The sequence below is a fragment of the Terrapene carolina genome, unplaced genomic scaffold (assembly GCF_002925995.2).
Source record: "Terrapene carolina triunguis isolate 2854851 unplaced genomic scaffold, T_m_triunguis-2.0 Scaffold210, whole genome shotgun sequence".
Taxonomy (NCBI): domain Eukaryota; kingdom Metazoa; phylum Chordata; order Testudines; family Emydidae; genus Terrapene; species Terrapene triunguis.
Genome location: NW_020664561.1, coordinates 49,998,872 through 50,025,578, shown reverse-complemented (window position 1 = coordinate 50,025,578; position 26,707 = coordinate 49,998,872). Strand labels below are relative to the sequence as shown.

The 26,707-nt window shown below is 43.0% G+C and overlaps 1 protein-coding gene across 1 annotated transcript; it reads right to left on the bottom strand.

The window, feature by feature from the left end:
• Positions 1-3,168: 3,168 nt before the first annotated feature.
• LOC112115955 (WD repeat-containing protein 78) lies at positions 3,169-24,909 on the bottom strand. The gene is made up of 11 exons (XM_029912350.1): positions 24,870-24,909; positions 23,456-23,648; positions 21,013-21,206; positions 19,531-19,637; positions 19,141-19,297; positions 16,983-17,122; positions 14,772-14,939; positions 12,806-13,003; positions 10,780-11,024; positions 9,200-9,286; positions 3,169-3,240 (listed from the first exon to the last, which is right to left on the bottom strand). The coding sequence occupies exons 2-11, from the start codon at positions 23,624-23,626 to the stop codon at positions 3,238-3,240; spliced, it is 1,470 nt and encodes a 489-aa protein (XP_029768210.1). The 5' UTR covers positions 23,627-23,648; positions 24,870-24,909; the 3' UTR covers positions 3,169-3,237.
• Positions 24,910-26,707: the final 1,798 nt, after the last annotated feature.

The window sequence follows — 26,707 nt, the reverse complement described above, 5'->3', positions numbered from 1 at the left end:
CAATCACTTTTTCTGTTATTTAATTTTACCTACCTTATGTGCTCGGTAGGTCTCTAGGAACTGCTCATTATATGAACAAGAACATTTGTGAATATGCCCTTCTTCTGTCCCAGCCAGGTATATATTAGTATTCTGAAACAAAAATCCAGATATTCCAAACTGGGATTCAACCTGTAGGATATTTATCCTGACATATTTAAAGAGCTGTGTGGAGTTTAGGCTGTGAAATTGCTGGGAGATGCTGAGCACTCAAATTCCCACTGACTTCAATGAGAACTGTGTTTGTTCACCTGCCCTTGGGATCAGGCCCAAAGTCAATCAAAGCAACATAATTAAAACTGTAAAACTCACAAAATATAGGGTTTAGCTTGCTTGGTTTTCTCTCTGATCAGTTTTGGGTAAGATTGTTAGCGCTTATGTACATCAGAAGCATTCTATAGCTACTGCTGGAGAAACATGGGCAACTGCAGTGCAAGCTTCCCCTATACCTGAATCCTGATCTCCATTTTTGAACTGTTTGGGGGCTTTCATTAGAGAGTGCCTACAATGCAGAGATCCATGCAGTGAACTTGTGAGACAGGAAAAATTCACTTGGGAAAAAAGAGATTTCCAAATGTGTTTCACTGGTGACGTAAACCAACCTTGAATAAAATCAGCTAAAAGTAAAAGGCAAGTGTATTAATCTTCTGGCACCAGACAGCTTCTCTTTTGAAATTTTCATTCATTCTTATGTGAATATTCACAGTTAGAGCAGCAGTTAGGGCTGGTCTAGCTTATGTCTCCAGAATCCAGGAGACTACTACAACTTAGTGTTTGTTTAAACACATGAGGTGAAATCTTCAGCTGTGATGGTATAGCTCCATCACTGTACACCAGCTGAGGATCTGACCTATAATGTTTTGTTCTAATATATAAAATTTCAGTCAACTGAATTTGAAACATTAATAATCACAATGGATTTCCTGAGCCTACCCTTGGATGAAAGTCAAAGCACATTCCAGGTGCCTGTCGAGATATCAGAGCTTCACTTTTCTTTTCTTTTTCACCAGTTAGTTTTTTCCTTTCACTTGCGGTTCGCTTCAGTTTCATCAGATCTATGCAAATAGACAGTACATGGAATATGAATTTTACATGAAAGAGATAGTGACATATTAGAACATTCTGAATAACTCATAAGTACTTCAGATATTTAACAATTCTGAAATGTTTTATCTATGGGCTGTTTACAGGTATGCTAGCAACAAGAAGAAAGTCAAGGAAAGTGTGGGCCCCTTACTGAATGAGGGAGGCAACCTAGTGACTGAGGATGTGGAAAAAGCTAATGTACTCAATGATTTTTTTGCCTCTGTCTTAACAAACAAGGTCAGCTCCCAGACTGCTGCACTGGGCAGCACAATATGGGGAGAAGGTGACCAGCCCTCTGTGGAGAAAGAAGTGGTTCGGGACTATTTAGAAAAACTGGACGTGCACAAGTCCATGGGGCTGGATGCGCTGCATCCGAGGGTGCTAAAGGAGTTGGCGGATGAGATTGCAGAGCCATTAGCCATTATTTTTGAAAACTCATGGCGATCGGGGGAGGTCCCGGATGACTGGAAAAAGGCTAATGTAGTGCCCATCTTTAAAAAAGGGAAGAAGGAGGATCCGGGGAACTACAGGCCAGTCAGCCTCACCTCAGTCCCTGGAAAAATCATGGAGCAGGTCCTCAAGGAATCAATTCTGAAGCACTTAGAGGAGAGGAAAGTGATCAGGAACAGTCAGCATGGATTCACCAAGGGCAAGTCATGCCTGACTAACCTAATTGCCGTCTATGATGAAATGGCTCTGTAGATGAGGGGAAAGCAGTGGATGTGTTATTCCTTGACTTTAGCAAAGCTTTTGATACGGTCTCCCACAGTATTCTTGCTGCCAAGTAAAAGAAGTATGGGCTGGATGAATGGACTGTAAGGTGGATAGAAAGCTGGCTAGATCGTCGGGCTCAACGGGTAGCGATCAATGGCTCCATGTCTAGTTGGCAGCCAGTTTCAAGCGGAGTGCCCCAAGGGTCGGTCCTGGGGCCGGTTTTGTTTAATATCTTTATTAATGATCTGGAGGATGGTGTGGACTGCACTCTCAGCAAGTTTGCCGATGACACTAAACTAGGAGGCGTGGTAGATACACTAGAGGGTAGGGATCGGATACAGAGGGACCTAGACAAATTAGAGGATTGGGCCAAAAGAAACCTGATGAGGTTCAACAAGGACAAGTGCAGAGTCCTGCACCTAGGACGGAAGAATCCCATGCACAGCTACAGACTAGGGACCGAATGGCTAGGTAGCAGTTCTGCATAAAAGGACCTAGGGATCACAGTGGACGAGAAGCTGGATATGAGTCAACAGTGTGCTCTTGTTGCCAAGAAGGCTAATGGCATTTTGGGCTGTATAAGTAGGGGCATTGCCAGCAGATCCAGGGACGTGATCGTTCCCCTTTATTCGACATTGGTGAGGCCTCATCTGGAGTACTGTGTCCAGTTTTGGGCCCCACACTACAAGAAGGATGTGGAAAAATTGGAAAGAGTCCAGCGGAGGGCAAGAAAAATGATTAGGGGTCTGGAGCACATGACTTATGAGAAGAGGCTGAGGGAACTGGGATTGTTTAGTCTCCAGAAGAGAAGAATGAGGGGGGATTTGATAGCAGCCTTCAACTACCTGAAGGGGGGTTCCAAAGAGGATGGAACTCGGCTGTTCTCAATGGTGGCAGATGACAGAACAAGGAGCAATGGTCTCAAGTTGCAGTGGGGGAGGTCTAGGTTGGATATTAGGAGACACTATTTCACTAGGAGGGTGGTGAAGCACTGGAATGCGTTACCTAGGGAGGTGGTGGAGTCTCCTTCCTTGGAGGTTTTTAAGGCCCGGCTTGACAAAGCCCTGGCTGGGATGATTTAGTTGGGAATTGGTCCTGCTTTGAGCAGAGGGTTGGACTAGATGACCTCCTGAGGTCCCTTCCAACCCTGATATTCTATGATTCTATGATACACAGGGAAATTGCCTGGAATAAGGTATTGTGCAATAGCCCAGTGTAGAAAGTCCTGAGAGAATAGGCTTACCAGTGCAGCTTAGTCCTTTGCGTATAAGCCACTTGGTTATTCTGCCATCTGCTGAGATAGAGATTAATATCTCTCCTTTGTCATCTCCCGTTGTGCCCCTGTCCTGTTCAATCCACTTCAGCTGCCATACAGGGCCTATATGCTTATCAAAAGATTCACTGAAATAAAGGAACGCACAAACAGAGCTATAAGTTAACAGAAATAAGGGAGAATGCATTTTTTAAAAGTTACTACATAAGCAACAAAACTGGTGTGTGTTTAACTTAGGAACAAACACTCTGGAGTGTGGGCATGTGTTAATTGGTTATTTTCATTTTCATGGGAGGTGTTGTTTTAATTTTCATGGGAGGTGGGGAAGGTCTAGGTTGGATATTAGGAAACACTATTTCACTAGGAGGGTGGTGAAGCACTGGAATGGGTTATCTAGGGAGGTGGTGGAATCTCCATCCTTAGAGGTTTTTAACAAAGCTATGGGTGGGAAGATTTAGTTGGTGTTGATCCAGCTTTGAGCAGGGGGTTGGACTAGATGACCTCCTGAGGTCTCTTCCAAGCCTAATCTTCTATGATTCTATGAAAAGTCAGAGTTTTAAGACATGTATCTATTGTTTTGAAAAGTTGTTTTAAAAGTACATTTTAGAAAATATTTTTACATATTTAATTATAGAATAATGTTTAAATGACTGAAGCACTTTTCTTTAGGTATCCAAATCATTGTACTGGTGCTGCTTCATGGTTGGCCTAATCTAGTCTTTCATGGACATTTATATATATCAAAGTCTTCATGTCTGACAGTTTCTTTTCAAGTAAGTCCCAGGATTGTAGGTGGGTACAGTGTAAGTGTTTCAAATCAGAATTGAGAGACATTAGCAAAGCTGGGAAGCGGGGAATTATGCAGCACTTCCCTGCCTTCACTGAATCCACTTTTTCAAGAGCACTACTGTTCACTCGTTTATTTAAATTTTAGCAATGGAATGAATGTCCACAACTAACAAGACATGAAAGAAGTGCAACAAGGTGGGGAGTTTGTAATCTTACCTGCTGTCCAAAAGTGCGGTGGTATTATGAGTCTGTACATTATAGATGGCTACTGTGCCACTGTACATTCCAACTGCTAAAAGGTTTGGGTTTGCCAGAGAGAAATCCAGTGCAGTAACACCATGATCACATTGATAAATACGCTCTGGCCACTGAACAGAAGAAAACAACACATTTATTTCATTCTTCTATTAGCTAATTGCTAGACTAACCACTATTTTTCTAACACTACAAATGCTTTACCAGGTTCAACTTTAAGACAATATTCTAAATAACTGAGACTATTATTTCCTGCTATGGTTGTCAAATTTGAAAGGAGCGCTGTGCAGAAATGTGACTTTTGTATTGTAAATTGAATTAGAGATGGGTTTAAAGTGAACCGTATAAGTGACTACAATTTCTCTGAACTTTGGAGGGTTGGATAAAGTGGGATGGGATCCAGAGCCCCACTACAACCTAAACCTGACATTTGAAAAAAAGCAAACCACCACTTCTAATTTTTGCCCATCTCACAATTTAACATCTAATCTTCTCTGCTTTTTATTCATGTGCTTTTCTAATCAGCAGAAGTTTAGTTGGAGGTAAACTGTAATGTAAGGTAACTTAGGTAGTTTAAGCCAGAGTGCTATGTTCATGCAATTTACCTTTTATAGACTGCAACTAAAGAATTGCATTGCCTACATGGACCAAATTTAGCCTGTGTTGTAAGAAGATGCAACTCTACTGAAGCCATTGAATTTAACCATTGTCATCAGGGTATTAGTCTGAAAATAAGCATGTTTCAATATATGTCAGCTCTTAATTCTGATGCTTATGCACTCAGCTAATGTAGAGATGGGAGCCATATAAGTAACTTGATTATCGTTGATCTGTACTGTGTTAATTTCATGGTACCATAAACACTGATGTGATAGAACATCTAAAACGTTAGAGGGAGGAAGGCACCAGTTAGAGGCTGATTCTGTACTCCTTAACTCCCTATAAAACCTTGGCTTTAGCCTGAGTAATGTTTATAGCAGCACCATTATTTGAATTTGATTGTGAGTATTCATTTTTACTGTGTTTAAAAAATGAGATTTTCAAGAATCAAAAATGTAAAACAAATATTGAGCCAAATCATTTTAGACCTTTACAAAACCATCTAGTACATGGGTGGGTAAACTTTTTGGCTGGAGGGCCACATCTGGGTATGGAAATTGTATGGCGGGCCATAAATGCTTATGAAATTAGGGGTTGGGGTGTGGGAGGCGGGGAGGGCTCCAGCTGGGGGAGTGGGCTCTGGGATGGGGCCAGAAATGAGGAGTTCAGGGTACAGGTGGGGTCTTCGGGCTGGGGCAGGTGGTTGAGGGGGTGAGGGCTCCTGCTGGGGGTGCAGGCTCTGGGGTGGGACTGGGGATCAGAGGCTGGGGGTGCAGGAGGGTGCTCCAGGTTGGGACCAAGGGGTTCAGAGGGCTGCAGCAGGGGGTTGGGGCCCGGGAGGGGGATAGAGGTGTAGGCTGCAGGCAGTGCTTACCTCAAGCAGCTCCCGGAAGCAGTAGCATGTCCCCACTCCGGCTCCTATGCAGAGGCATGGCCAGGCAGCTCTGTGCGTTGCCCTGTCCGCAGGTGCCGCCCCTGCAGCTCCCATTGGCTGTGGTTCCCGGCCAATGGGAGCTGTGGGAGCCATGCCTGGGGCGAGGGCAGCGTGCAGAGTCCCCTGGCTGCCCCTACACGTAGGGCCTGGAGGGGGGACACGCTGCTGCTTCCGGGAGCCATGCGGAGCGGGGCCAACCCCTGACCCCGCTCCCTGGCTGGAGCACCGGAGTGGGGCAAGCCCTGGACCCTGCTCCCCAGCGGGAGCTCGAGGGCAGGATTCAAACATCTGAATGGCTGGATGTGGCCCCCGGGACATAGTTTGCCCACCCCTGATCTAATATGATGCAATTATCTCAACAGTTTGGGTGACTTCAAATTTGTCTATATAATCAGTTGTAAAGGAGCTAATAGTCACAGACACATAGGGGCAAGTCATTATATAGTGCAATGTGGATCTTGGGGTTTGAAGTGCATTTGAAGTGAAAATTAAATATTATGGGAATAGTAAATGAATGTAACAATTCATTTCAATACAAATGTTATTGTATTCTATCCTATAGATCTGATTTTTACAGGCATTTCACCTTTTTTAGTTGCACTGCCCAGCTTACTACACTTAGGGCCAAATCTTGCTCATCTCCCTCAAAGGTAGTCTCACTGAAGTCAATAATATTTGTGTGCAAGCAAGATTTGGCCCTAAAGATGTAAGTATATAAGCGTACCGGATTTTAGAACCTCTCTTCCAGGAACTATCTAGCAATTACATACTGAAATTAGAATAATTTATAGACCCTGAGGTCCTGATCCTGCAAACTTTTAGTCATATAAAAGCTTGCAGAAATGGACAAGTGTATAAGAAATAGCATAGCTTTTAAAGAAAATAATACAATGATAATAAAAATACATTGCTTTTATTCCAATCCTAGATCTGAAATGACGTCAAAAAGGAAAGTATGGCTATATCTATACTGACTTGCAGTCTGTACTATGGGGTGTGAGTGTGCACCAAAATACTGCACTATAGTTCCCCAGGGTGGACATTCCAGGTGCGAACTAAAAGGTTCCTAAATTTCATTAATGTAGACCTGTTAACATAGTCCTCTTCGAGCACAAACTAGGAACCTTTTGGTTCACACCCACAGTGTCCACGCAAGGGCATTACAGTGCAGCACTTTGGTGCGCTCTACTATTCACACCCCCGTAATCCAAGTGTGGGGCAACGTAGACAAGCCCTACGTCTTACTGTCCGGATTTTACAGATGGGGAAATTCAGATCTAGAGAGATGAAGTTACTTGTCCAAGGTCACACAGCAGGTGCGCACAAGTGGCAGTGCTGGGAAGAACCCAGGCACATCTATGCACATCTCTGTTACGTATTGAGAAGGGAACGCCTCAGATTGGAGCAAAATTGAAAGAAGAGAGTTACAGAAATATCCAGTTGCCTAGCCAGTCAGGGCTGTCTCTAGACATTGTGGTGCCCTACGCAGCCCCCCTGTGGGAGGAGCGGGGGACTGTCCCCAGGCCTCCGTGGGTGGGAGGGGCAGTGCCCAACATCTGTAGGGGGCAGGTGGGAAATCGCCCCCCAGCACAAGCCGGTGGAGCAGGTTGGGGCCGGGTCGCTTTACTTCCTGCCACTCGGTGAGTGCAAGGCGCGCCCGACCCCTGCTGCAGTCCCCGGGGATGTAACTCAGGGGAAGGGGTGGGGTTGGGGTGGAGCAGTGGTGGGAAGGGGCAGGAGTGGGGCGGGGTTGGGGTGGAGCAGTGGTGGGAAGGGGCAGGAGTGGGGCGGGGCTGGGGCGGAGCAGGGGTGGGAAGAGGCGGGGTGGGGGTGGAGCAGGGGTGGGGGCAGCTTTCCTGGCCAGTTCAGGCAGCGGGGCGGATCAGGCTGGAGGCTGGAGCAGCATGCAGCTGCGTAGTTTGCGTATGGTTAAGGACGGCCCTGTAGCCAGTTATTGTCTGTTCTTTACTCCCATCCCAGAAGTATCTGAATAAGAGCATTTTCCCTGATAGGTTATCTTCTTTTTTATTTGATTTGGTAATGAACTCAGATTTGAGTTGGTGACATTAGAGTGTTTCCATGGAAATCTGCATCATGGCTGGGGCTGTGTGAAATATTTACAGTGAAGTTTGAAAACTTCAGGATGAGGTTTCTGCATTTTGTTTTGATTTCAGAAAATGTGATTTTGTGAAAAATTGATAGTTTTCACATTTCTGAGTGAAAATTATTCTATATTAAAAGAAAACCCTCAATTTTCATTTTTTTTAATTCAAACATTTGTTTTGGCAAGGATCACTATTCTCACAGAAACATCACATTTTTAAATGTTATCTTTGAAATCTGCTGTTTATTGAAAATATCATGAAAAGTTACATTCTGCAGATGTTGAAATTAAATTTAAAATACCTCCTTTTTTTCATACAGCGCAAAATTTATTGCAGATGAGAAGATGGACTGGGAAGGGGAAACCCTACATTTAAAATACAAATATCCTGAATTTGCAACTGTAGGAAGATTATGGGAAAACAAATGCAAGGTAAATAATTTTGGTTTTATATTTGAAATGCTTAAAAGAGCTTTCCCCACAGTATGAAAATCTTTATAGGAGGAACCACACACCTGGATCTAATCCAGGTAATAGCTAACCTGATTAATTCACAATCTTGGCTAGGGGATTGGAAACCGGATACAGAGTTTTTCATTCTTAGGTTGCCCAGTCTAAGGCTATGACTGTGCCACTTATAGCGGCACAGCCATGCTGCTAAAGCCTTGCCACTGTAAGGCACATAGAGTAGCCACTCTTTTTGTTGCCAGGAGAAAGCTCTTCTGATGACAAAATAAAACCATTCCCAATGAGGGGTGGTAGCTACATCAGTGGGAGAGTGTCTCCTGTCAACAAAACACTGTCCACAGCAGCGGTTTTTGTCATTAAAACTTTTGTCCTTTTTGGGGGGGGGCGGGGGGTGTTTAACGACGAAAGTGCAGTGTACACATAGCCTAAGTTGGTTTAAATTGACTGTTCTAACCAGCAGTTTGATGGTCTTTGTGACATGAGTTCAGTTCCCTGTGGACAGATGTCCATATTACAAAACCACAGTACAGAGGATGAATGGGCACAGAGGCTAAGCTACTTTCTATAGATGCTTCCTCCAGGTGAAATCTGAGGCACATGGGCAGGCTATTGTGGAGGAAGTGTGCAGTACCCTTGTTCCCTTTGCTGTAACTGTCCTGTGAACAAGATCTTTAGTCTCCAGTGTTTTCTAGCATCTTTCACCAGCAGTAAGGTAGTTTAGACATTTTAAAAATAAGAAGAATTGTTAATTATTATCCATTTTCCAGGGGTTTAGTCTGGGCCAACAAATTAACATTACTGCTATATGTCTTGCTTTCTCAAGCAACAGGAAACTCAATGATCTGCTATTAAATCATACAAAATTATTACAGCCAAAAAAAAATTATTAAAGTAACAAGAACTAAAATAAATTGTGCTTTATCTCTACTTGTGTTACCATAGGGTTCTTGAGTGACCAGCAGCAAGCCAAGCCTTTCTTCTGTTCTTGAAAACCAAACTGCCCATAACCAACAGCCAAAAGATCCTAAAACCCAAAAGTACAGATTGGTGGATATACTTCAATTAAAGCAGAAATTTAAAGCTAGAATTTTAAGTGGCAGCTTTCTGCCAGCAGTTAAGTGCGCAAATCCTTCTACTTAGATAACTTAGTACCAAGTACAGAGTACACAGTCTCAGTAATGTAGTCAGATAAGCAAAGTAAAGTAAATAAGATTACTCTGAGCGTCAAATTCTAATGTAGTATGTGCAAGGCACTACTCACTATGCATGAATGAAAATTAATTGCAAGTGCAATTTTAGTGAGCACAAATTGTGCCCACAAAAAAGGCAGGCCCCTATAAAAATCTGCCCATTTTATATAGATGTATATAAAGTGTTTTATAAACTTATGTTAATGTGCAGTATTTGATACAATCTGGTAAATGTTTCCAGGGCTTAATATTTCAAGGAGGGAAGACAAATAATATTTTTATCATTGCCTCTGCTATTTACACCTTGTGGTTTATAAGTAACAAGCAAGGAACTTGGCAGCAAGGACCTTACTCTTCAACTCCTTTAAATTGTATTCCTCTACACAAAACAACCTTTTTTTTGTGAAATGAGCATTTCGAAAATAAGCATCTAATGGTCTTGCAATTCTTAGTTTGTGGCTAGTCAGTATAAACATATGGATCAGTACCCAACAGGCCAACAGATTTATATCAATTTACATCTGAGGATCTGGCCCAAAGACTTTATACGTGGCCATATTTCCTCCCCTTTTCCCCTGAGGCAGTCTGATTGTTTTTATATTCCTCCTCACCCATTTTTACCTTCTTCCCCTACATTGTTATTTTTGTTGTCACCATGGGAAAGCTAAATCAGAGAAGTGAGATGTATACTGCTCTGACAGTAGAGTGCTCTGAGGTCATTCTGACCTCCACAGGAAGTGAGTTCTATCATCTTGTACCAGCTGCTGTGAAAGCTGTGCCTGTCATTCTCATGAGTCTTACTCTCAAGGTTGTTGGTGTCCTCATTCCTGAGAAATGCAGCGATCTAGGGAGATCATTGTCACAGAGCAAGAGGTGGTCCCTATACCATCTTGGATCAATGCCATGAATGGTCTTAAAGATTAGTACAGAGATTTTTAATTTGACCCAAAATTCTATAACCAGTGTAGTTATCTGAACATCCTGGTTAAGCGCCCTTTGAGACCAGTGCTGCTGAGAAGGTAAGCTGCTGCATACTGAACCAACTGAAGATCTCCAAGGTAGATTTGCTCATTCTTAGAAATGGTGAGGTGCAATTATCTATCCTGAAGATCATGAAAGAGTGGATCAATGCGGCTAAGTCAGCATATGGCAGAGGAAGATACAGACTGCAGGAAGCAACCACCACCTGTCTGACCTCAGGGATGAATCCCTCCCTGTCACACATCTACCCAGCATCTTGAACCCTACTCCCAAGCTAGTATTTTACCTTGACAATTACCCATCCAATTCTAGAAAAAAGGTTAGAAGAATAAATTTGGTAACTCACTGGGTTTAACTTGTTCCAAGCCATACTGCTCACATTGTGGCCATTAGTCCACTCACATGTATAGGACCACAGTCGTTCCAGACTGGGCGGTAAGATTTCTTCTGGTGCTTCACTTAGATCTAACAAAATTGATGAACTAACTACTGTTTCCTTTTGCTCTTCCTCCTCTTCCTCTTCCTCCTCCTCCTCTTCTGCTTCCTCTGTTTCTCCTTCCTCTTTGCCAGCATCAGATGTAAGAACTGGTTCTAAATGCAACAAATACAGTAGAATCGTAGTAGTACTCCACTAATCTGCAATCCTGCTAATTCTGACCAGAAACACAGTGATCTCATCCCACTTCTCAGCAAAGATTTCATAGCAGAGAACTGTAATGAAGATTCAGAGAACTAATTTTTCAAAATTTGGCCAACATCTTTGTAGGATCATAGGAACTAGCATTCTGGATCAGACTAGCGATCCAGATAGTCCAATGTCCCATCACCAATTGTGTCCAGTACTGGATGTTTCATAGGAGGGTTCAAGAACCCTGCAGGAGGTAGTTATAGGTTAACCTACCCTCCCCCCAAGGAAAGTTTCCTCCTATTTACTGGTTAATCTAAGTTGTAAATTTTTCAACATTGATGCCAAATTTTATGGATCCAGGTTTGAAAATTGTCACCATAGCACATTTAATGGTTACTATGAAATGTTATAATTACAGTAAAATTGCATTTGTCAATATAAATGTGCAAAGTATACTTATATTTCATTTGTTAGGGGTGGGTTTTTTTTCTGCTTAGTTGCCAGTTAACAAAATTTGCAAATCTGGAAGGGCTGTCAGGTCATTCTTGTGAAGTAATATGGATCTACTGTAGACTTTCAAATAGGAACTGGCACCTAACTCCCATCTGAGATTTTGAAAATCTTTCCCTTATCTACTTCCCTGATTTTTAAAGCATCAAACAAGAGCAAATACCACTCTGGAATTTATGCTATTAGAGGATGCAAGATTTGAAATTTTTGATGTGGGGATAAGTGGGGCAAAAGCTAAGTCTGCAAGCTCTTCTGGGCCCTTTAAAATGCAGGGTGTGTGTGTGGTGGGTTTCCCCCCTCTCCTCCCTAAAAAATTGAATTTATTGCTTGTGGTCAGTGTTGGATTGACAGCTTGGGAAACTTGAAGCCCTCTGTCTGGTGAACAGGTATAACAGGCCTCACTTCATATGTTTTTAATCCTTATTTTAACTGGACCTCCCCTAAGGGGTAAAATGGTAGTTCAGTCTCTCCCCCGTCAGTTCTTGGCTTCTTTATTGAAGATTGCCAACAATAGTCCAATAAGTGACACTTATGATCTGCAGTGAATCCACCTTCTCATTTTGCATAGGCACTGAACAGCCATCAGATGATTAAACTTTTACTGCCAGTCTGGCCTGAATTTTAATCTGAGCTGAGCTGAAAGACTGTGTGTTCTAGTGAAGAGCTGTAATACCAAGAAAACATACTAACCAATCATATCTAGCACTTTTCAGAAGTAGACCTCAAAGTGCTTTACAGAGGAGGTCAGTATCATTGTTCCCATCTATCAAATGGGGATAAGCCAAGGCACAGGGTGGGGAAATGATTGGCCTGCAGTCACCCAGCAGGCTAGTGGCAGAGCTAGGAATAGATCCCAGGTCTTTTGAGTCCCAGCCCAGTGCTCTGTCCATGAAGCCATATTGTTTCTGGAAGCTCAAGATCCAGTGTAAAAACTAGTTTGATAAATACTGTGGAAACCAGTCTCAGTTTATTGCTGTTAATAGTGGAGATGAGCCAGCTCAAGAACCATTTAGCCAAAGCTCTGTGTATATTTTTGGGGGGATGGGAAGATGGAGCATAGTACTGAACAACCCCAGTTTGGGTTTTGCAAATCCTTCCCCAACCTTTGTCTTTATTTAACAGAATTGGTTCCTCTGTCAAGACTTCAGAGTAGGGGCATCTTTACTTGGTATATTTGTTAGCATGCAAAATAGGCTCCTTCATATTGAGAATGACATATCTGATGAGAATATACCTATAAGGACAGGAAGTTGCCGATAAGCTGCAAGTTTGGGCTGAAAAACATTCTCCATTAGAACTCTTTCCATAAAAAATAAATCCTGCTGAAATTTTTCTGATTTTAATATCGCTTCAGAATGGTCTTCCTCTTCTTCGTGGATTCTGGCAAGAATAACACTTTCCAAATCGATTATAGAACTTGAGGTTATGCTCTCTGGAAAACCAACAGATAATATTGAAAAAGGCAGGTTTAGCTGGATAATCCAATATATTTCACAGGCAAAAGCCAGAAGAACCACCCCACCCCAGAAAATCTTGTCATCAATAAATATCTCCACTATTAGCTTTTTTTTAGTTCTTTAGTTTTGTTTTCTTTGTATTTCCAAAACTCTATCAAGTAGCCATGTAATACAAAGTGTCTACACTACAATCTCTTAGGGCTAAATTCTGCCCTAGTGTCTGTGTGAATCCCAGATAATGGGACCCATGTGCACGTATCTAAAGGGCAGAACTTAGTTCTCATTTAGGATATACAAGTTAAACAGGTGATGGGATAGACCAGCAGCCTCTATCAAGCTCGGTTCCCATTCCTCGTTTGGGTGGATAGAGTGGGCTGCTGGAATGGAGCCAAAAGAGGCTCCACATGGTCCCTGCACCGGCTAAATTCTGGGAGCTGGGGAATGCTGGCCAATCAGCCCCTCTCTCCCCCTCTGGCCAATGCATGCTAGAGATTCCCAAGGGGAAGGAACTACCTATTATCTCTTGGCAAGTGTCTCCCTCTCTTGCTACTGGGACCATCCCCCTTTCACCGCTGACCCCATGAGTTCCCCACACCCATTGATGTGCGTGGGTGGCATTTTTGTTTAAAAGAGAAAAACAAACTAACTTTAAGATTTTTTCCCACATGTTTTAAAAAGAAACTGTTTTTTTGTTTTTGTTTAAACTTAAATTTAAACTCAAACATTGCAACATGAGGCCCAGGACATAAAACCAATTAGAATATAACCATAAATACAAGTAAAGGTGACTATCCATTTCCATTGTCCATGCTGAGTGATGAGCAAAAAGTAAACTGCATACATGGTGGAAAGTACCATGATTTTTTTTAATTTGTTTTCCAGTTTTAATATTCTAAGGTAATATTAAAACTCTAATAAAGGAAATTTGATTTGACAGCTATTGTTTTTATTCTGACAAGTGTCCCTTTAAATAAGGTGACAGTCTTATGATTCAGCCTGTAAAGCCACACCAGGCCATGAGGGGGATGGGTTAAGAGTGCTTTGGAGGCAGCATACTGAGCATACCCCACAGAGGAAAGTGTTTCACATCATTAAGTAGCAACATCTCTGGTTGATTAAAGGAACAGCCATGACAGGCTTTTAAGAGAGTCCTATCTGGGTCTCAGCTGAGGAAAAAAACGGTTAGAAGGCTTTGATGGATGTCCAAGACTCAAGGGAAGGACAAATGCTGTCCAATCTGGTTGGGTTTGTTTTGTTAACTGAGGACCTGGATGAACTGCAAGACTGCAGCCTATTTCTTGTAATATACATTATAGCCTTTATATCTGGTAAAAGTGAGCATAGGAATTTATGGTCAATAATTGCTGAGGGTTATAAAAATTGTACAGTATTGTCTGAGAAATAGTATGTGACCCTGTTTGCCCATACCCATGTGTACCATCCTGAAGTATATGATTCTACAATGCGTAGCTAAGGTTGCAGAGAAACGTGTAATATAATATTGTATTTTTTTAGGTGTGGTAGTGACGATGTAATAAAACACTATCATAGTTCTTACACAAAAGGGGACAGAGTTAAGGTTCTGCATGCCACCTTAACCCTGTTATTTTTTTACTTTAACTTTGAATGCTAAATTGTGCAGTTTGAACATGTTCTCAGTATAATTTTTATAAAAATACAGATAATCACAACTTTATAAGGAGAAAAACACTGTAGAAATTTAAACCTAGAAAGAAAAATTACCTCTGTCTGTAGAAGTCGTAGACATGGTTCGTTCACGGTCTTTGGTCACATTAGATTTACTGCTACTCAAACTTGTTGGTCTGCTACTTCTTTCCGTTACTGAAGATGTAAGCGTTGTTTCCAAGGCATTAAAGGAATCATACAAGTCCCAAGAAGTGGCCATTATCCCTAAAAATGAATTACACAATACCATAGCACAGTAAGTTATGAACTGACGAGTCAACCACACACCTCATTTGGAACCGGAAATACGCAGTCAGGCAGCAGCAGAGACCAAAAAAAAAGCAAATACAGTACAGTACTGTGTTAAACGTAAACTACTAAAAAATAAAGGGAAAGCAGCACTTTTCTTCTGCATAGTAAAGTTTCAAAGCTGTATTAAGTCAGTGTTCAGCTGTAAACTTTTGAAAGAACAACCATAACGTTTTGTTCAGAGTTATGAACAACCTCCATTCCTGAGGTGCTCATAACTGAGGTTCTACTGTATTGTGCTTCTAAACATTTACTGTAAAGCACTAAAATGCAGGGAAATATTAGACTTTTTATAGGAGATGCCAAATCTCTTCGGTAAAATGGTACAGAAACAGTGTCAGACAAGTTTGCAACAACAGCAACTGTGGGGCTGTCATGGGTGTACTAACGTCGACTGTGTGTAGGGTCTCCCATCAGTGTGTGTGTCCATCTCCTATTAAAAAACTTTAATAATACTTAGCATTTATATACCCATAAGTCTTTATGTATTCAACTTTACAAAACATCAACTAATTGGAATGTAGAATAATCAGAATTACAGATGCATATAATGTGGAGAATATACTGCTAGTTCATTTCTGTATCTAATCTATACACATATATGTGAACATCTATATGTCCTCTCTACTTTTTCTACAATACTATCCTTTTACATGTAGTTTATATACATTAAATAAATCAAAGAAATAAGATTTAGAGCACCATTCCCCACAGCCATTCTTTTGCCTTCTTCATAAAGAAAATGCCATAAGTGGGTGATGAAATTTGGATAAACATCTAAAAGCCTGCATACTTGTCCAAATTTGTCTAGAAAACTGAGGCAGAAGTCTTATAAGACAGTCTTCTCCTATGTTTGCCAGGACTTCCTGGTTTGACTGAGATTTGAAATCCTGTGAAAGAGCTTCTCCATGCTACCATACTGTGCTATCTTCGCCTAGAGCTGAAACCAGAGCCACTGGAAAAGTTAAGGACAAAAAAGGAACAGCATTTTCAAATCTCAAAAAGATGTTTAGTTTGAGTTTTGGATAGTTTTGCCTTGCCAGAAGTACTCTGCCTCTGTGGTGCTGAGACAGACAGAATACAAAGGGGGAGAGCTCTTAGCAGAAGCAACTACTATATCCTTTCAATGGATGAATGTGCTGCTCCCTGGACCAGTTTCTAAATGCTAGGAGTAGGAGGTGTAGAAGTGAGGCAGGGGCCCTGCTGATGCTGCTATCCCATCTCCTGCTGCCACATCTCTGTTGGGATGCAGATTACTTCAGGCCACTCTACCATACCTTCATCTTATGCTCAGGAAATGCAAACACTAACGTTCTGGCTGGCTGCTGCATGGGTGTATAAGCAAGGAAAGGACTCCCTGATAGAGCTGCTCAGGAATTTTTTGACAAAACATTTTTATGGAAAAAATACTTATTTGACTGAACTGAAACTTTCTGCAGGAGAAAGAAATTGAGAAATTTCTCATTGTAAAGAATATTTGTGAGGTTTAGGAAGTGTCAAAACATTCCACTTTGAAATTTTCTAAACAAAAAATTTCAGTTTTCCAGTTTGAAACAACCCTTCAAAACATTTTGATGGACCCAAACCAAATTTTCTTTTCAGATTTTCAGACTGCAAAAATTTTGAGACTTTAAATTTTCATCCCAATTTGGGGCAGGAAAAATTATTGAAATCACAAAAATTTTGGCAGGACAGGAAAACCATCTCCCACCCAGGTCTACTTCCTGAACTCTTCGTTAGCCTGCTTATACACCTGCACAAAAGTAGCCTCGACCAAGTCGCATGGTCTTTCTTTAATTTTAGTGTTCTCCTGAATATGTTTCATAAGTAATGAATAATCTAAGTTTAATCACTAATAAGTCACAATAATAACAATTAGCAAATGTACAAAATGTTTAATGGGAAAGGGCTCTTAAGCAATATTTGCTATATTTATCACTTTTTTGAATGATAATTTACCTTTATCCTCCATGAGGATTTTCTCACATTGCACTTCTTTATTCTTTGGTGCTCCATTAAGCGTTTGCATCATCCTTTCCACAAAGCGATCATTACCAACTCTATTTTTACAAAGCTCAATATAATCCTTGTTCCGTTCCCTTTGAAAAATTACATACATGTTAAAAAAACCCAAATCTATCCATATTAAAACTACACATTGCACAGGACATGGTGTTTTCAACTAAAGTCTACTGCTTCTGTCTCTTTCAATTAAAAAGGTTTTATTTGGCTCCAAATATTCCCTTGCAGTGGTTGCTACCCTAACGTTGCCACACTGTTTAGATCAGAAAAGTATTATAGAGATGGGCCTGAGCCAAAACACCAGATCCAAACATCCTTGAACTTTGGGGAAATTCAGATACAGTTCTGAAATTTGTAGCTCTGGCCCATCTCTACTACAGAGTGAAACTAACTAGATGCTGCCTAAATACAAAAGTGAAAGTGATTAATCTATATTGTCTAGTCTCTAATAACTGCAGAAATAGTGAAGAGGAAATGTCTTTTTTTAGTTCTTTCAGTTTTAATACTCAAAAGGCAGAAGTGGATTATACTAAGCCTGAATCTACCAACAGTTTGGTCATCTTCCCCCTGAGGAGTGGGAGATCCCTCTTCAAATTCTTTCTCCCCCATCAGGCAGAGAGGGAGTTGAACCCAGGGCTCCCACATCAGAGGTGAGTGCTCTAATTATTGGGTTGCTAAAACATGTATGATGGGTAGCACTATCACCACCTGCTTCTCCTTTGGCCAGATTTTGAATGGGACCCAATCTAGCAGGCAGTCTCTGAGCATGCCTACCAGGTAGGGCCTCGCAGACAATAGAGGTAAGCCTATCTTCCCTGGTTTGGTGAATCACTCTGGGGCTTAGGTGGGAGATAAGCACCTGGACACCTACACTGAGGCAGCAGTGCGCATACCCAGAGGCAGACATTTAGGCAGAGGAAATGTTTATTCTGAAAATTTAGGTGCCAAGTTCGTTTAGGCACCTACAGGGAACGGCTGGTGTATGTAAACCCCCAAATTTAGGCACCTAAGTCTGGGGTTTAGGCACCTACGTACCTTTGTGAATTTAGCCTAAAATGCCAAAGTGGAAATTAATTAGGTGCAGCGGAGCCTATTTAGGCTCTACACTTTAAAAAGGGGTTGGGTTACTTTAGTAGTAGAAAGAGACAGCAGCCTCAGGGAAACATAAAGATTATCTAGTTTGTTGGTTTATACATTTGTTCAGGAATTACTGACTGAAAAGCTACATGGAAAGCACACATCCAGAGTCTTTTGCCAAACTGGGGGAGGGGGTGTTGTTTTTTAGTAAACCTGAACTGCTGTAAATAAACCAGAAATCCCAGAACAGTTTTTCTGTATCAAAACCTAACTCCTGTAGGCTCTCTAGCCATCTAGAACCTGATCCTCCCACAAACGTACTACCAAGCACAGCATTTACTACAGTGAATAACTGCCTTAAATGCAAGCATTTGCAGAATGAGGCTCTAAATCCTTTCTACAGGTTGTTGGTTGGTTTGTTTTTTAAGAAAACAAACATCCTTTCCTGTGTTACTAATACCATATAATGTTTATCTGAGTGTGTCCCTTTAATGTTTGGATTAAAAGTCTGATTTTCCTATGTTTACATAGCACAGCTACATAATAAATGCATTTTAAGCAATAAAAACTGCTCCTGTTCTTCCTCCTAGCATGATGATGGGGCTCCAACTGATGGTAAATAATTAAAGATTGACATTTGTTTTTGAAAGCCTTTTTACTTGGGTAAAGGGAAATGATTTTTTAAAATAAAACATTCATTTTAGTAATGGGTTTTGTTGTCACTAGGATACTACCCACCCCTGCTTTTCACTAACTGCTTTATCTGCCCCAGTAGGTGAAAGGTCTAAATTCAGTCAGCAAGACAGCGTAAAGAAGACTAGCTTGTCATGTTTAGAGATGGAAGCGAGTACAGTATGGCATTTAGACAAAAGTCATCTTGTGAAATATAGGTAGTAAAGACCTTGATCCTGTATGTTCATGAGCCCTTTCAACTCTCTGAAGTCAATGGAAATTGAGGGCATTGAGCATATTGTGGCTCGGGATACCAAAGTGTGTGTGAAATTGTAAATATACATACTGCACTTTTTCAGCATCTTCAGATTCTACAGACATCATGACAGTTGGCATGTCCAATAGCCAGATAGTTTCTGTCTCCGTGAGGTAAATATCCACTCTCTTATCAATGTCTTCTTTTGTCAGTTGTTCTTTTATCTCATCTCGCCTCACCTGTACATCTGTCAAATTATATAATGTGAAAATGAAAATATTTTTCTGTTCTAAGATCAAAAGAGGAAAACTTAACTGTAAAAAATAATAGTGTTGACTTGGAGTCACATACTGTGGGGCACTGAGCTCCTCGAGTGGTGCTCAGCACCCCTCAACTTCTACCGACTTCAGTGTCTCCCAGAATCATGCTTCAAAGCCAACAGTATGAATCTCTGTAATTACAACAGCACATTTTCTTTACCAGATAAGCTAATAGCTGTGTCTCGTCTAGAACCAGGCTCTACTATTTCATCTGCCATAGACTCAGTTGTAGATGTTGATTTAGAAATACTGCTGCTTCCATATGTCCTTTAATAACAAAGAAATATACAGAAATAAAGTCCAGAAATGGCAATATTCAAAATAATACAAAAATAATGAATTACTGGTAGTAGGATAGCCAAGTCACATTACATAGTGATTGTGCATACAGCAAATGCTTGTGTCACAAGAGAAATCCTAGAAAGACACTGGAAAGAAAATAAATTTGTTTAAAAGAGTTAATAAATTAAGACTTCATCTGAGAGAGTATCCTATGGTACTGAAAAGATGATGGGGAAGAATTTAATAAGATCTGGGATCCATTCACCACAGCACGCATCAGGCAGTGATCTCAAAGCATGGTGGTTATTGCCATTTCACAGCTGGGGATGCTGAAACTCAGAGAAGCCAAGGGACTCACCTACGGTGACACCAGGACTAGATCCCTGACCTCTTGAACCCCAGCCTCATCCAATCTCCAGGCCACACAGCCAGTGGTGCTGTTAGAGCAGCAAGGCTGGCTGGAAAGTGTGGAGCAGGAATGCCGGAACAGGGGGGGGCCAGGGAGCCATGCCCCCCCACACTTTTAAAAAGGGGAGGGCTATGCCCTCCCACTTTTTACTAGCCGTAAGGGCGAGCGATGTTGCAGTGTGATGCTATGAGCCCACGACTGTCAGGTGAGAGTCTTCAGCACTTTTCACTATCAATCCTTTGACATTTCTTTGAAATATATAAGAAAACATCTTGAAAATCATATACACTTAATTGTCTCATTGTGTTTTTTCATTTTGCCTTAACAGTGATAATCTATGTGTAAGGAGTGGTTGTGATGAAGGTTTTTTTAAAACCTACTTGTGTATAACAGTTTTCTTAGTATACTTCCTTTTCCTCAAAAGGTGTGTGTCTAAAAATATACAAGAATATAATGCAGCGTAGGAAAATAGGCTAAGGAAGGTGTGACTGACAAATTATAGATAGATTCCATTATATTGGTTATTATTCCCAAAATTTAAAATGCAAACACTTAAGTTTACGCCGTACTGCAATGGCAACTGAGGGCTAGATACACAAAGCGGACTGGACTGAGCCTCAGTGTTGCAACACCTAACTTTAGGTCCCTTTCCGCTTAGTGGAATCCACAGCACTGAATTAAGCACCTAGGCTCCCTATACAATACATAGGGAGAGTTAGGTGCCTAAGACTGGGATCCACAAAAGCCAGCATGCTGAGCAGGGATCCACCTAAGCTATCTGACAGGAAATGCCAAGGAGATTGGAGGGGCCTTAAAATAATTTGAGCAGGGACTGGAACCCAGGGCTCCAATTATTCCTGGTACTAGCACTTCTGAAGCTTACATACATGGCCATTCTAGAATCCTGTATAGCATGGGCCAGGATTTGACCCAAGGAATGCAACAACCTACCTTGAGAATGGACCTACTAAACTAGCATTAACTCCAGATGTCTGATGCATGGATAAGGAAGACAGAAAATCAGATCCAGTGGCCCCAGAGAAATCCTGCGTTGATAAGATTTTGCTTTGTCTGTGTAGCGAAGCACTTGGTTCTGGATGATAGAGTGGCCGAGGTGTTACATCCTTCCCTTGCTCATCAAATACCTGAATATTTAAATAACAATAATAAAAATGATCTTGTGTTCTCTAAACAAATGAAAATGATATGTAGCTATGCAAGGTGGGTGAGGTAATATCTCTTATTGGAACAACTTCTGTTGGTGAAAAAGACAAACGTTTGAGCTACAAATGCAGCTATGCAACATTTAACTTTATTAGTATTAGAAGGTACAGGAACATTCACCCTAGTAGTTAACATAGGGAGGAGCAATGAAACCTCTCTGTGCCAGCATACATTGAGAGGGTAGATGTTGTTTGTACTGCTGCTCTCCCTCAAGGGGTTCAACTATGAGAGGACATCTTTAGTTTCTGCCAAGAGCTTCTTAGGAACTCTGCCAGTGGAGGCTGTTTCAGGAATATGCTGAGAAACTACAGACACCAGCTACTTGAGGCACACTTTCACCCTGATCACCACTGCTGACTTTTCAGGCTGTGCTGCTTTATAGTAACCGTCATGATGAAGAAATCTAGCAGACCTAAATTCTGGCAAAATCTGGTATAAATCAGAGGCTAGCTGGTTCACAGTGCTAATATTATGAAATTATTATGCAATTTTATTAAATTTTATTAGTCCCTCCCCTAAAAAAAATCTTTCTTTTGCAAGAAAATATACTGTAAGTGGATTGTAAGGTTTCTAAACAGAATGTTCTTGATACTTTATATTGGAATTTCTTCTCTATGTCAGCTAAACAAATACAAATGCTCCTGTCAACATATCTCATGGATTTAAACACAGGTTATTTTCAACTTAAGAAGAAAACTGTTGCTCTAAATGGCTGATTTTTCAAATCAACACAAGCCAGTAATGGAAAAAGTAAATTTCACTGCTCTATAAATATATGTATTCCTTGGCAATTTATGTTATTATGTACCCCTGTAAGTCAGTTAAATCTCCCTACTTTAGTCTCCCACTTATAAAAAGGAGATAATATCTCCCCACGTTGAGTGCTATGAGGCAATTACGATTTGTAAAGTGCCTTGGCAATACAGGATAAAAGCTCTTATAGTAATTCAAAGCATTATTATTACAAAATCAAAAAAAAAGAAATGTTTTTTCAAAAGAACGTTTTCTCCACTTTTTGTTTGTTTAATTAGGAGAACAATTCTTAAATGTTTGTGAAAGATGGCATATTAACAGAACTGGAACCTGACATTCTCTAAGGGTAAAAGTCATTCCCATGCACAGTGTCCTATGCGCAGCCTTAGTGTCACATTCAGGGCTAATGAAATGGATTGGATCCATGTAAGACCCCTGCATGTATGAGAGAAATGCATGTATATAATTTGCTTTAGCCTAGATTGACAATTCTTATCAGTTTGCATGGAAAACCTTAGTTGGATATTAATATAACATACTGAATTTATAAAAGTTATCTTTCATTTATTTGATCTGGAATCAAGCTTTCCTTGAGCATGTAGCTGTTTGTATACAGCCTACAACCAAATCAAGGCAAGCAAGTATAGATATGCTAGATGTAGCAAATATTTGCTATATAAGATGTGACAGAAAAAATATTTCTCTTTTTCTTTATGATGGATGAATGCATAAGATTAAGGGGGGGAAATCCTCCTTGTTTTTTCAAAAGCAAAAATGGTGGTCTCATGTACCCTGTTTTTCCCCAAGACTCCATGGGCACGGAGAACTAGCTATCTTATGACATCAAATGTACCAGTGAAACCTGTGCACCTGTAAAAGAAATTCATTTTAATCACAATTTTTTTAAAATCAATTTAACATATATGACTGATGTCCTTTTGGGATAAAAGATCTTTTGTTAAAGATTAAACATTCCTGATCCTTAAGAGCAAGGGAATCTCCTACACTAGTTCTCTGGACTTCCAAGGAATCCTCCAAAGTGTCACCTAGAAAAAAACAGGGAAGACAAGGCAGAAACTCTGTAAATTAGAAAATAAAGGAGAGGGGAAATCTCAGCCTTCCTCAGTATATTGTAAAGAAGCAAAAAGGGCACAGATATTTTGTTTGTTCCTTTGAGGGTCACTTTTTAAACACTGATCATCATCCATCCTTTCCAACGGGTTTTCTCACTTTCTGGAATATCTGCACTGGCTTCCCCTTTTCCTAGAAAGCTTACCCTTGTCACATTCAGAGTCAGAGTTACCCTGTCACGCTGTCCTCTTTTCCCTCTGCAATCCACCCAAGCTTCTTTCCAGACAACTTTTAAGATTATCAGTTAAACATAATTAGAAATATTTGGTATTGAAAAGTTCATTACCTGAATGGTATGCCTACTCCCTATAAGAGACCCCTTATCCATGGTTTTGCCATCAGAAGCCATCAGTATGCTTCTTCGACTCAATGATCCAACTCTGTTTGGGTTGAAACCACTAACATAGCTCATTCGTCTTTGGCTGCTAGTTCCTGAAATAGATGTCGTCTTCTTCATATTTAACTCCAGCTTTGATGTCCTATTTCAACCAAACAAAATATGATCAAGAAATTTATATTGACTATTTAGCAGATGAACAGTATAAAGCTGTAGTGAAATTGTGGATGTCTACTACAAAATGTCAACTTCACAAACACAGAAGCAAATGTTAACTGTAAAATAACAGAATAGAAGAAATGCTAAAGTTCTTGTCTCTTTATGGGGCTAAGTGTGGTGAAAGGCAACTGGTATGGAAATGAAGGACCAAGAAGCACAGTCTTTGGATTAAAATGTAGGATTTGGATTCAGGCCACGTAGGTACAGTTCTCAACTCTATCAAAGATTTTCTGCTGGAGTTTGGTGAATCATATAGCTGTGCTTTTGTTTTTCTATCTGTAAAATTAGGGTTCCCTCTTTCACAAGGCAGCTGTGAGGTTTAGTCCATTCATTGCTCTAAAATGCCCTGAGATCCTTGTGTGGAAGATGCTAACTGCAAAGAAAGCTTACTGGTAGCTAGGTACTCCAGGGATGGGTGCACTTGAAACGTACCACATAGATCAGATAGGAGAGATATCTTGTAAACTAAGGTTTCAGAGTAGCAGCCCTGTTAGTCTGCATCCGCAAAAAGAACAGGAGTACTTGTGGCACCTTAGAGACTAACACATTTATTTGAGCATAAGATTTCGTGGGCTACAGCCCACTTCATCGGATGCATGAGTAACCAACAAAACCCCACATTCTCAGTGCAGATTTATAGCACTGGGATGGAGCCTGGTCTGCCAGGATTAGCAGAGACAACCACTAGCTCGAGCGCTGTCTGCAGGGCCGGTGCAAGGAAGGTTTGCGCCCGAGGCAAAACTTCCACCTTGCGCCCCTCCCCCAGCTTACCCCGCCCCCCCACGGCAGCTAACTCAGCCTCCCACCCGGGGAGCCCAGCACCACCCCCAACTGGGGAGCCCCCCCGCAGTAGCTACCCCCCCTCTGCAGCTAACCCTGCCCGGGGAGACCCCCCCTCTGCGGCAGCTAACCCCGCCCGGGGAGCCCCCCCCAGCTCACCTCGGCTCCGCCTCCTCCGCTGAGCACGCCAGCGCCGCTCTAATTCTCCTCCCCTCCCAGGCTTGCGGCGCCGATTGGAGGAGACTTAGAGCGGGGGCTGTGTGCTCAGCGGAGGAGGCAGAGTGGAGGTGATCTGGGGCGGGGAGCGGTTCCCCTGTGCGTCCCCCCCGTTACTGTGGGCGGCCCTCCCCCCGCCCCAGCTCACCTTCACTCCACCTCCTCGCAGGGATGGCATGTTTGTAGAAATTTTGGTGATGCCCAGAACCCGCCCCCGCCCAAACTCCACCCCCCACCTGCCCAAGGCTCTGGGAAGGAGTTTGGGTGAGGGAGGAGGTCTGGGGTGCAGGCCCTAGGCAGGGGACTGGGGTGCAGGGTGCAGGCTCTGAGAGGGAGTTTTGGGATGGGAGGGGTGCAGGGGTGAGGGCTGTGAGGTGTGGCTGCAGATGAGAGGTTTGGAGTGTGGGGGGGCTCAGGGCAAGAGTAGGAGTGTGGGGGTAAGGGCTCTGTCTGGGGCTGGGAATGGGGGATTTGGGGTGTGGGAGGGGCTCAGGGCGGGAGTAGGAGTGTGGGGGGAGAGGGCTCTGGCTGGGATTGGGGATAAGGTATTTGGGGTGCTGGAGGGGCTGGGGCAGAGGGTTGAGGGTGCAGTGGGGGGGTTAAAGCTCTGGCTGGGATTGTGGGCTCTGGGGTGGGGCAGAGCTGGGGATGAGTTTGGGGTACAGGCAGGCTGCTCTGGGACAGGGGCCAGAGACGACTCCCCCCCAGCCCTTTCCCTGCCAGCAGCAGCAAGCTCTGGGGGAGGAGTCCCCCTTTCCTGCACCCCCAGCAGCACACTCACCATCACCACTGTCACTGCATGTGCTCCTAGGGTCCCTCTCAGGTCCTGGAATCTCCCTTGCCTCCCCCATGGTGGGGCGCTGCCTGTGCCTCCTCCCCTGCTGTTGCCCCTGACTGTAGCCTCACTGGGGGTGAGGGATGGGGGTGCCTCCTTGCCCAACATGGGACAGGAGCACTGACTGCAGGCAGGGGGGTCCCCTGTGCTGCTGGAGGGTCCCATTGGAAAATGAAAGGGTCTGAGAGGGAAGGGCAGGCTCAGAGTCAGTCTGCCCTGGCAGTGGAGCAGGGGGGCACTAGGACCCTGCGGCAGCAGTTGTTGCAGGGAAGCAGCATGGAGGAGACAAAGACAGACAGGCTCTGCTCCGGGACAGAGAATGGGGCGGGGGAGACTGTGAAAGGCGGGGGCAGCAAATCAGGGCCAGAGGACACTCGGGGAAGGCGTGGGGGGGGCTGCAGGTGGGGCCGGGGGGGGGACACACAGCCCCAAGTATTGCTGGAGCTGGGCCCCTGGCTCTGAATATTGCTGGTGCCCGAGCACCACGTGGATCAGCTTTTAGGTGCCCCCAACCACTAGGCGCCCTAGGCGGCCGCCTAGTTTGCCTAAATGGTTGCACTGGCCCTGGCTGTCTGAGCAGCCGGGGCTTGTGGAGATGACAGGTCCCCAGCCTGCCCCTGTGCCGTGTCCTCTTGAGCCCACTGCCCGGCCGGTGGCCAGTGACCGACACAGGACCCTGCGGCGGGACACTCACAAGCTGACCACGACGCTAAGGCTCTTGCCCTTGCCGGCCTGGGTGGAGGAGGACATGGTGCTGGCGGGGCTGGGGGAGGGGGCTCGGTGCCCGTGTCCCGGAGGGGGCGACTCTCGATACAGCTCCGGTCCCAGCGGCCCTGCGCTCTCCTGCTCGAGCCCAGAGGCAGCGTGTTTACATGGTAACCATGGCACCCGCAGTCCAACGTGCGCCCAGTTGATTGGCTGGCAGAGAGGGATGGAAACACAGGGTAGGCGCTGCAGTGAGGTAGGTTGTTCATGACTGGCAGCCCGCTGTGGCTCTCGGCTCCCCCACACAGGGGCCAGGACCCGCCCCCCCCCCCACCAGTCAGAGATAGGAGCCCCACACAACAGGGGCCAGGAGCTCCCCCCACACCGGTCAGGGTCCGGACCCCGCACAGCAAGAGTCAGGAGCTCCCCTCCCACACACACACACA